The sequence below is a fragment of the Perca fluviatilis genome, chromosome 24, assembly GCF_010015445.1.
Source record: "Perca fluviatilis chromosome 24, GENO_Pfluv_1.0, whole genome shotgun sequence".
Classification (NCBI taxonomy): Eukaryota; Metazoa; Chordata; class Actinopteri; order Perciformes; family Percidae; genus Perca; species Perca fluviatilis.
In genome coordinates, this window is record NC_053135.1 from 13,553,751 (window position 1) to 13,565,981 (window position 12,231).

General features: G+C 40.0%; 1 protein-coding gene across 28 annotated transcripts in view; it reads left to right on the forward strand.

Annotated features, from left to right (window-relative positions):
* Positions 1-12,231, forward strand: part of dmd (dystrophin) — a 470,394-nt gene that overhangs the window by 337,540 nt on the left and 120,623 nt on the right. For all 28 annotated transcript variants that reach the window (XM_039793561.1, XM_039793552.1, XM_039793539.1 and 25 more), the window contains 4 exons: positions 4,052-4,224; positions 4,312-4,468; positions 5,518-5,629; positions 8,714-8,982. In XM_039793561.1, coding sequence (XP_039649495.1) covers positions 4,052-4,224; positions 4,312-4,468; positions 5,518-5,629; positions 8,714-8,982 — 711 coding nt within the window. The remainder of the gene's footprint in view (positions 1-4,051; positions 4,225-4,311; positions 4,469-5,517; positions 5,630-8,713; positions 8,983-12,231) is intronic.

A 12,231-nucleotide genomic window follows, 5' to 3' on the forward strand; every position in this document is an offset into this window, starting at 1 on the left:
TCTGAAATGTGACAAGTTGCCCCAACGAGACACTGACAAAAAGGCACCCATTATAGAGTGTTTATAATCTGTAATGTCTTTAGTAATGTGCTTAATAAGTTATTTACTGATGCTTTATAGAGAGTTATAATATATATGTATATAAGTTGTATAAGAACAAGTAAGAACTTAGGGTTGCCATGTTGTGGGGATTCCTCGTCCAGCATCTTTAAAGGAGCAATACGTAATACTGACAGCTAGCTTTGAAAATGGGTACTACAGTCCAAATTCAAAATATTGGAAAGAGTCGTTGCCCCTCCTCCCCAGACTAGAAGCTATGCGGAATCCAACGTCCCACGACGTCAATGTTAGCTAGATGATGGCAATGTTGACGGTCATACCTGTAGATATATACGTATATATATATATATATATGGCTGATAGTAGAAGCCAAAACTTTTGCAGTTGGGGATCAGTGACTGCCAGCCTAACTATCCAATATCCATAACAGAAATTATCTTAGGACACTTTACAGATAGAGTAGGTCTAGACCACATTCTATAATTTACAGAGACCCAACATTTACCCCCAAGAGCAAGTATTTAGTGCGACAGTGACTGTTAACAATAAAAAATAAAGAAACGCATACCTTTTCTTCCATAAAGATGAAAACTTTGTCTAAGTTTATGTGTAGATGAAAAAAAATATTTGTTGTTGCATTGTATCTACAAAATAATTTACCAAAAGCATCTTTTTTGGGCTCTAAGCTGTCTCCATCTTTCAATTACATCTTCAATATTTATCCGTGTTTACCACGTCTCCGGTAATGCAACTGTTTAGAAAGATGCTGAGGTGTTTTAGGTCGGGTAGAATCTATTTCTGTCTTTACAGTTCGTTTGGTTGCTGCTTCCATGGCTGCAGCATGCTGTGTTTGTGTTTCATATCTGGCAGCCCAGCCGGGGTGTCAAAATGGGCAGTGGACGACAACATACAGACCAAAACAAAAACAGATGTTCCGGGCCGGAATGGAAATTTCAAAGTAGAAGATACTGCCTTTAGCATTGTTGTCAGAGAAAAAAATTTAAATGTATATCTGATGACATATCATGTTCATTTTATGATTTAATACAGTAAATATAGTACATATTTCTCCTTTAATTCTTCAGGAGCACCCCCCCAAAATGACGTCGTTATCATTATTTATTAAATGATTTATTTATATTACAGTTTATGAAGCCTTTATATCATTTGAAAAACATTACAGCAACTTATGTGATGATTGATGACACAAAGTTAAAATAATACACATGTACTTTTGTAGAGTGTTGGAAGATTTATGATGATAGATCTGTCACTGTTAATGTTACAAAAATACCCTGGTAAAAGTTATGATATTAAAATGATTCCCTAAGATATGGCAATTGATTCAGTTAAGTAAGACTTGTTATTTTACTTATAGTAAGGGACTGTTCGGTATTTATGGAATGGACCACCGGAGGAAAATAGGGGAGGGTCATGTCTTTTTATTCTTTGTTGAGGGGAGGGTCATCTAAAAAATGTTAGTCCACAGGGGGTGGGGGGTTACCCAACTTTTGTATTCATAGAAACAGCAACATTTCAAAGTGGCGTATTTGGTGCATATTTTTCCATGTAGCTCTTAGTCTCGGCCCTCCTTCGCTACCAGATGGGTCTGACCCATGAGTTTGGCTGTGGGGCACGGGGAGCACTGCCCTCCTGGTGGCTGAAACGGGTAATTGCATTGTTTAAAAAATTAGTGGAATAATTACGTCTGGCATGACCAGATATTTTATAAATATCTTAGCTAAATAACAAAAAACAACTAAATGGTGGTAGGTAATACATCTGATTTCATATACTGCTTTAGTAAAAAAAAATATTTCCTGGCTGACGATGCGAGCAGCAGGAAACAAAATGAATGTTGCTAGTCTGGACATCTTACCGTGCCAAGGTTGCAATAAAGGTTTCCTAAATGCCACATTTGATGTCAGCTTACTAACTGATTGCGGGTTTTGTGTAGATTTGGACTTAGGTTTATTCCACTTTGTTTAAACGGCAAAGTGGAGGAAGCCTAGTGACGAGTCCATAGCAACCAGTTTGTGTGCTGAATGTTACCCAGGGTGCTTTGCTGAATGGTCTCAATGTTTTATTGTTTTATTTCATGTGAATACTAGTTTACTAGAGGAGTAACTTAGTATTTGAAGTAATGCAGGAAGTGTGCATTTAGTTTCCATGCTTATTGTGTTTCCACAACAACGTTAGTGAGTAAATCTACTGAAATGGCCACCACACCATAACAGAGGAGTGTGATCTGTAAGATGAGAATGCAGATGTTAAATCACGTACATCATTGCTGTAAAAAAACAATGGTAATCTGTATATCTTTGCCGAGCGCAAACCAGTACAGAAGGTATTGATAAATTGTTGGGGGAGGGTCATGCCTTTTCTCCAAATCGTTTTTGAGGGTCATAGAAAAATTATTACTGGTGAGGGGAGGGCCATCTTTTTTGACTAAAGGTCCAAAAACTCCTCCGGTGGCCCCTGAAATAAATAACGAACAGTCCCTAAGTTACTTAGTGGAAAGGTAGTAGTGCCTGCCATATTAAAGGCACTATAAACACATTTTCACTTTACAAAGATTGGCTTGTAAAGTACTTTGTTCCCTTCTAGGGTCTTATCAAGAACATTATGAGTAATAGAGAAGATTGTCTGAAAAATTGTTGTGAAAAATGGACATAGTTGGGACAACCGCTTTCGAACCAACTGATTATGTAAGGGATAATCACCTCGAGGCAGGGCAATAAACAGTTTGATATGCCCGGCTTGCCTTCTACAAGCCGGGTATATCAAACTGTTTATTGCCCTGCCTTGAGGTGATTATCCCGTTTATTCTACTTCTTGCTTGCCAACATAATAAAACAATTCAAATACTTTAATAATTATGCTTTTTCTTATTCGTATTGCATGCTTATTAAATGTATACTCTGTTTGAGTTCATCTCCCTCAAAAAGTAGTCCCCTTTAGAACTACGGTGAATAACGTTAGCTCAGCTGTAGCTAATTAGTTTCTATAGCAACCACACAAGGCTGCATCTGATCACTAGTTCAACGTAGTTGAACTGTAGCATAAAAACGTCTTAACAAATCGTTTAGTTCTTCGGCGCTGCAGGTGTCCGGGTCAGTTGTCACTGTCAGTCTATCCTTCTGGTGGCTCTTCCACTCGGTGAAAACCTTGATAGCAAAGGCAGTTGCCTTTTTCGTGTTTGATTCCAGGGCCCCGTCTTCAATTGTACACAGCTCCTCATCTGTCGGATCTCGGAAACGGGGACGGCGAATAACATTAGCTCATTAACGTTAATTAGTTTCTATAGCAACCACACAAGGCTGCATCTGATCACTAACGATAGTTTAATAACGTAGTTGCTACATTGTATCTCGCTTGCGAAACTATGTATCGACTGACCCTCTGATTGATTTCCGACACATTTTAGAAACTTTTTTAAATAAAGTTTATTTTTACAATGGACCTCATGTTTGAAATTTCTGTGATAGAAAAAAAATACAAGCGGCGTATTGATCTACTATTTGATGACACTGTGCTCAGTCAGCAGGCAACCTGCCGGGTTAATGCCCTCCTCCCAGCCAATCAGAATCAAGCATTCTTAAACGAAGTAAATAAAGGCAGAATAACACATCTTGACATTTCAGTGCTACAAAAGGTTCCATCCACAATACATTACGCCCTGCATTATGGCTCAATCCTGGTGGTTGCTACTCTTGAGAGTAGTCACTCTCTCAGATCCTGATCCCATTACTGAGCACTCGAGCAGCGAAAAAGTAAATTCCTGAAAGATGGCTGCCATTGCCATTTTCTTGGATTACCAAGAAAATGAAGTGTGTGCTCCAACAGAATTTACTGCACTTGCTTTTCCCCACTGACTCTGTTTGTGTGTGTGTGTGTGTGTGTGTGTGTGTGTGTGTGTGTGTGTGTGTGTGTGTGTGTGTGCGTGCGCGTTTGTGTGTGTGTGCGTGCATGTGTGTGTTTGTGTTACCAGGACCTCCAGGCCGAGATTGACAGCCACGCAGAACTGTATCACTCTCTAGATGACAACGGGCAGAGAATTGTGACCTCACTGGGGGACTCAGAGGACGGTTCCCTGCTCCAGAGACGCTTGGACAACATGAGCCACCGCTGGAACGACCTGCGCAACAAGACCCTTAGCATGAGGTGAGGGGAGGCTGTAGCTCAGTTCTGTAAAATCATGATGTTTATATAAAGCACAAGAAACAAGAAAACCTGTGTTTGTGTTTCAAGGGCCCATTTGGACTCAGAGATGGCCTCGTGGAAGAGGCTCCATATGTCGCTGCAGGAACTGTTGAACTGGCTGAGACTCAAAAGTCAACAGCTCGAAAAGGAGCCGCCTGTAGGGGGGGACGTCCCAGCCGTGCAGACACAGCTGGACACACACCGAGTAGGAGGAAACAAACACACTATGTGGGACACAGACAGACACACTACTTGTCATCTAGCATTTTTGCTAAAAGAAATTAACATTTTAATGCTGATTCTGGAGTTTTTTTAGAGGTGTTTGTGAAATCGGGCTGAAAATACAAGGCATGTGTACTTGCTTTCTGTTCTACAAGTGTATACAAGTAGATGTTTTTAATTATTAGTAACGGAACATTATCTCTACCAAAATGAGTCATTTTTTAAAAACCAAATCTGGCATCTAGTTACTGGTTAGCAATGTAATTAAAGCATGTTGTCTACAGACCAGGGGTCTACTAAACACAGACACTTGATTGTCTGACCTTCCACAGTTAACCAAACTATTACCAAGAGGAGCAAAGCACAACGTAAGATCACGTGAACTTGCAACCAATGAAATTAGCCTGTTTGATACTTTCATAATAAAAAGGTTTTGTGGTTTCATCACAAAAGTGGCCATTTACATTCAAGGAAGACTTTGTCTTAATGGCTAACATTTAGCAAATCAAAGGCTCAGATTAAATGGAAAGTATAGTTGTAAAGGGTTAAATGAAAACCCCATTTTATACAAAAAATGGATGATTGGATTGAATTATTTGTTTATTTCATGTATAAAACTATAACAAGTCTGCAAAATGTATGTAATGCTTTTAGTCAAAGCATTACATACAAAATTTAGACATGTTTTAGTTCAAAGATACACTCAGATACACAGACACTTGACTCTAACGATATCATCTGCCATATGTAACGATGGCAGTGGTGTGTGTGTGTGTGTGTGTGTGTGTGTCTGCAGCAGGGGCTCAACACTATCTTATTTTGGGACCCAAATCGAAATGCCCCAGGGACCTAACAATGCATAAATGACCACCATAATATCTACATGTACCTACTTTTAATAAAGGCAAAACATTCATTAAAATATCAGTATCTAACATGTCACAAACCTTTTTTTATTTTTTCTAGTTAGTGACACAGATAAAATGCAAATAAAGTAATTTTGTGTAAGTGTATTTGTGTGTGTTTTCAAAGTGCTTCAGGAGGGACTTGAGAGCTAAAGAGCCAGTTGTGACAAAGGCTCTGGACGATGTGGGAGTCTTTCTATCTGTGCTGCCACGAGACACACCATCACCTGAGCAGAGAGGTAACACACACGTTTCTAAAAATGTAATAATTTCTGACAATTCTGCATAATGGCTCTCCTCCATTTTTCTTACAGGGGTTAAGATTGTCCCCCTTCAGTACTTCAGACTTGCTTTGATGTTTCATGTTGGATGAATGGACTAAGAATGTTAGCGTTGTAAGCAGTATATGCTCTTTTGCAGCCTTTTCAACCTGGACCCTATTTTCCCATGCATTTGTGTGTAAGTGACTAATGCGAACAAACATCTTTGAAATTAGTCTAATATTGAGCAAGAACGCTTTAACCGTCAGCTGCAAACTGGGCTGCAATGTAAACCTACACACTAAAAACTCCTGGGGTAAAAAGGGACCAACTAATTTCTGGGTTATTTCAACCCAGAAAATTGGGTTATTCTTTTTGACCCAACTTCTGGGTTAAATACTTGACCCAAATGTTGGGTTAAAATAACCCAACAGTGTAGTTAATAAAACCCAACTTCTGGGTCAAAAGAACAACCAATTTTCTGGGTTGAAATAACCCAGAAATTAGTTGGTCCCTTTTTAACCCAGGAGTTGGGTCAAAAATAACTTGGGTTACTATGCCAGTATGTCTTTGTTTTAGGGACTGTTCGTTATTTATTTAAGAGGCCAACAGAGGAGTTTTGGGACCTTTAGTCAAAACAGACCTGACCCTTCCTTCATCAGCAATACATTTTGGATGACCCTCTAAAATCAATGGGAGAAAAGGGATGACTCTCCCCAACAATGTATTGTACTGGTTTGTGTTTGGCAAAGACATACAGATGGACATTGTTTTTTTTTCACAGCCATGAAATATGCAACTAAACCTCTGTATTCTCATCTGACGCATCACACTCCTCTGTTGTGCTGTGGTCTGTCAGAGGAGGGGCGGGACATATATCCATGTTTAGAGGGTGTGTCACTTTATTTCTCCTACAAATACTGGTGATACTGTTTTATCATAATGTACACAATACACAAGTGTGATTGTTCATATTATAAACTATGTTGACATGATAATATAATCCATAAAATACACCCCTCCAACAAAAAATACATATATATATATATATATATATATACACACATACAGAGAGAGAGAGAAAGCGATAGAGAGAGAGACAACCCTATAACCCAGAACATGGGTTACTCTTTGAAAAATAACCCAGACACCCAAACAACCCAGGAATTGGGTCAAAATATTAGCCCTATAACCCAGAAAATGGTTACTTTCTGAAAAAATAACCCATAATTTTAACCCAACACAAATAACCCAGAAACTGGGATGAAGAAATAACCCAGGAGTTTTTACTGTGTATAGAGAAAAACTAACTTTAGCTAATAGCATTAGCTAACCTCTGCTCTGTCTGCTCCTCTTTGGCTGGCAGTAGTCATCCCCGCTAAAATGGTCACTGCAGACCATGGATGTTGGCTCCCAGTGAAAGCATTCTCGCTCAATACTGGACCAGTTTTAAAGATTTTTGTTCACATTGTTCACTTAGACACAAATCCATAGGAATATAGGGTTGAAAAGTACCGAAGTTACCTTTTAAATAGGGACCTTTTCTACTAGAGCAGCGCCGTGATCAGCTTTAACACTACATAAAAGGCAAATATTAGGTCAATTTAACAGACCTATCTCCTGCACGGACCTAATGCTCCTTTTCCTTTCAATCTTTGACTTACATAGTGAACTTTGGCTCCTGGTTACAGCCTGGTAACAACCACACATTGGGGTTAATGCACACTTTCCTGCAGCACCTTCTACACCATGGCAGCAGCGTGGTTACCAGCCCCCTAGAAAACAGCTGAACTTTAACTGTGGCCCATTAAACCCATTCAACTGCCAACTTAAACACATTCGGAGAACACAGGAAGAAAGGGTGAACTCCAGCTGCTAAACACTGCCGCACCGAGGGAAACAAGCACTTACTTCCTCTTAGAAAGACATTCTGTCTGCGATTTGACCTTCAAATCAGCAGCAGTTGGGGACGTCTAAAAAGCTGAATTGACACAGTGCTTGCGAGTATTTGACATTTTGCTTGTTTTAAATTCAGCCTGAGTGGTTTGACATATAAGTGGTCTTTATTGTCACAGCTAATGCTTGTGCTTTTTCGTTGCTTTAAAAGAGGAAACAGGCTTTTAAAGTCAAATCCACGTCTTAAACAGTTAAAACTTTGCACAGGTGAAGACATTCAATGGACAATAACAGAACAAAATACTGCAGAAGCTCTTCTTCTAAGTAATTATGTTCATACATTTTCTCCAATTTGAATATGCATTTTCAATTTTCCACACAGATTGTAAGTGGAATAAAAGCTATTAATTTCATCTAAATGTATTACCAAATCATTCAACAGGCATAAACATGTAGAAAACTGATATTTAAATCTGCTCTGTCTCCACTCCTGCTGTTCTACGAGCATAATAGCGAATTGCTAAACATGCTAAAACTAAAGTTGTCTGTATGTAGTCTAACTGTTTATCTCAGTAAGTAAATACTTTTAAACTCAGCTGCTTGCTGAGGCGAACCAGCCTCTTTTTCTCTCTACCAACGGTCCACATGGCTAAATAATATTCACACAAATTATGTCATCAGACTACACATGATTTATGAGAATATTAATTAGTCATGTGGACCTTTGGTAAAGAGAAAAAAGATCAAGCAGTTCAGTTTACATCACTTGAAAGAATAGTATAGTGATAAGTGATAAGAACTACATCAAAGACAGAAACCATCTTTGGGAAAAATGTGTAAGATTTTTTTGTTTGGTCCATGTCCCAGTTGCTAACATGGAATGGGTGGGATTTATGACCTATACTGCAGACAGCCACTACAGGGCGATGAGGATGTTTTGGCTTGACTTATACAGTCCATGCATCAAACCCTGATGAAGACACAAAGTCTTTTTTTTATTATTTAAATATTAGATGTAATATATGGGTGGAGAACTAAGGGATTTTAGATTTGTGAATAGTGTAACAGCCTGCGAGGATACAGTTAGCTGATTTTATTGTCACCAGATGTTTTTTTCAGGGTTTAAGACAAAGATTTTTAAAGACTTCTTCTTTGCACAACCCTCAGATATTAGCCCAGAGGAGCGTGCCCAGAACATTGGGCGAGTCTTACGCAAAGAAGCAGATGACGTGGTGACCAAGTGGGATAGGCTCAATGCCGACTCGGACGACTGGCAGAGGAGGTTGGAACTGGCTCAGGATCGCCTTATGGAGCTCCAGGAGGCGGAGGACCTGCTGGACGGACAGCTGAGGCAGGCAGAGATGGTAAAAGAGGCGTGGGAACCTGTTGGTGACCTGCTGATCGACTCCCTGCCAGAGCATATCGACAGAGTCAAGGTCTGATTGAGTGACACTCACTTTAAAGTCAGCAGAATGTACCATCAGAATACTATATTATTGTTAGAGTAGTTTTTGCCCCATGGTTTATTTACTCTAAGCAAATGAGATCATGGTTGATGAAGACTGGTGACGTTTTCTTTATCTTAGTGGTATTGCATGTTTTTTTACAATTAAAGGAACTAGTGCAGTGCCCGTTGAAAATTTGCCTGTTCGGAATAGGTTGATTGCTTGCAGCTTTCTCGAGAACCGCTTATAAAAAAACAACTTCACACTCAAAACTGCGCTTCCTTTGGTCCTAAGCAATACATGCCATGATAGTATACACGTCATTTGCCAACAGCTAGCTATTTGGCTTGAAATGTTTGAATTTGTAACAATGTAACATCTCTGATATCTTTTTCTTTATCTGCGTGTGTATTCTCCTCCCACCCGCACCTGCAAACATTCTGACCAGTGGTGGAATGTAATTAAGTACATTTACTCAAGTACAGCAATTTACAATTTTGAGGTACTTGTACTTTACTTGAGTATTTCTATTTTATGCTACTTTATTCTTCTACTCCACTATATCTCAGAAGCAAATACTGTACTCTTTACATTGCTTTGCACTTTATTTGACAGCTCTAGTTATTTTGCAAATTAAGATTAATATAAAATATAATCAACTAATAAATGATACCTAGCAGTATATAAAATAATTAAAGGTGCTCTAAGCGATGTTGGGTGACGGCACTTCTTGTTGACATTCAAAGTATTTTCAAACAAAACGAGGCTAGCTCGCCCCTCCCTCCTCCTCATCCCGTCCCCTCTCACCATCCCCTCCGTGCTTCCGCGCACTAACCGCACTAATTTTTTCAGTCTTCAACTGGTGAGCTTGTGCAAATTGTAGCCTCATTTTCCTATTTTTAGTGGAGATGAGTGGTCCCCGATGGGGTCTTCTGCTGGTGTAGCCCATCCGCCACAAGGTTGTGCGTGTTGTGGCTTCACAAATGCTTTGCTGCATACCTCGGTTGTAACGAGTGGTTATTTGAGTCAAAGTTGATCTTCTATTAGCTGCAATCAGTCGGCCCATTCTCCTCAGACCTCTAGCATCAACAAGGCATTTTCGCCCACCAGGACTGCAGCATACTGGATGTTTTTCCTTTTTCAGACCATTCTTTGTAAACCCTAGAAATGGTTGGGCGTGAAAATCCCAGTAAGTGAGCAGATTGTGAAATACTCAGACAAGCCCATCTGGCACCAACAACCATGCCACGCTCAAAGTTGCTTAAATCACCTTTCTTTCCCATTCTGACATTCAGTTTGGAGTTCAGGAGATTGTCTAGACCTGGACCACACCCCCCTATGCGTTGAAGCAGCTGCCATGTGATTGGTTGATTAGATAATTTCATTAATGTGAAATTTGACAGGTGTTCCTAATAATCCTTTAGGTGAATGTATTTTGATGCTGATACGTTTGTACTTTTGAGAATGATTTTGAATCCAGGACTTTAACTTGAAACAGTATTTTTGCAATATAGTATTGTTAATTTTACTTACTGTTAATTTTACTAAAAGATCGGACCCTTGATCAAGCATTTGTGTTTTTTTTTAATCATTACTTTAGCCTAATTGGGTGGGGAGAAAGCTATACCATAATCAGAACTATTATCTATTTAGGCCAAAGTAACAAATGTGTCCAAAAAGTTACACAATTTGGACTACAGTTACAAAATGCAACATGTGTCATGCGCGGAGTCTTCTCCTCTCGCACGCATCACCCCGGGGCTGCGGGCTGTATTGTGGAGCTTAAGTGCAACATGAAGCTTGAGGATGTAAAGAATAAAAGAAAAACGGGAGAATTACCTTTGAACAAGTTTGGAGAAAAGTTGGAGGTATGGAGCCATTTTAAACAAGTCGTGGGCAGTGACAACATATGTGTCGGCTTTGTTGAGTGCATTAAGTGCGGCACGCTGTTCGCCTATGACAGCTGATAAAACGGGGACTTGGATGATGAACAGACACATGAAGCAGGCTCGCGGCAGGAAAAGATGATAGTCAGCCTTCAACGCCCCTCTTTTTTTGTTCTTTGTTAGTTCCCTCCAGCAAGGTACCCTGAGGCGAGAAGGCGGGCAAGCCCTCACAGAGAAATACGTTGAGTTTTTTACGTTTCTTCATTCAGATCCATTTGCGATCCGTTCCATTCTGAATAAACAAACAGCGCAGTTTACATGCTTCGCTCCTGTTGCATTATTCATTAAGATAATTTTAAACAGATTTTTGCAGTTCAAACAACTCTGAATTGTAGTTGAGAACGTCAGTTATGACGGCCCACGGATTAAAAAAGTGTTGGGTTGAAATCGGGCTCGGGCTCATAATTCCAGTTAATGTGTCGGGCCGGGCCGGGCTCGGACACAACGTGCACGGGCTCGGGCTGGGTCGGGCTTGATTTTTTGGGCCCGAACGAAGCTCTAGTTTAGACTGCCGGGGGACTTCCTATGACACACTGAGCCCCTCTCTTCTTCCATCTGTGTGCATTCATGTCCCATTAATGCATTTACTAACTTAGCTTCTTCCCCTGGAGTCCTTGTGGATTGTGGTGGCACCTGGATCATGGTTGCAGCTGCTGCTATGGTCCTGCTTGACGCCCAGCTTGACCCTACACTGCTACTGCTAATATTATTAGTCATAGTTCTGTTATCTTTACTGTTACTATAATTGCCACTGTTCATCAGATCATTTCACTATATCCACTGCTATAATTATAATGAGTCATATTTCTGTATTTCTGTATTCTGTATCTCTCCCTTCTCCCTCCCTCCCTCTCCCCCAACCGGTCGTGGCAGATGGCTGCCCACCAAGAGTCAAGATCTGCCTGAGTTTTCTGCCTGTTAAAAGGAAGTTTTCCTTGCCGCTGTCGCACCAAATGCTTGCTCTTGGGGAGAATTGTTGGGTCTCTGTAAATTATAGTGTGTGGCCTAGACATACTATATCTGTGTCCTGGGATAACTTCTGTTATGATTTGACATTATAAATAAAATTGAATTGAATAACTGGATATAGGTATTACTGGAGATGCTTGGACAGAAAATATGGTGAATCCATTTTAAGCACACCAGCTGAGTGGGACTGGGCAGCCTGTGAGTGGTTCATGAGCTGCTTTAATCTTCTTTTCAACTTAATTCGTTGACTCACTTAGTTTATTAATTTTTTGACTGCCTGCTCCCATGCAACAAAGTTAAAACCGCAGAAGACAGACAGGTTGAA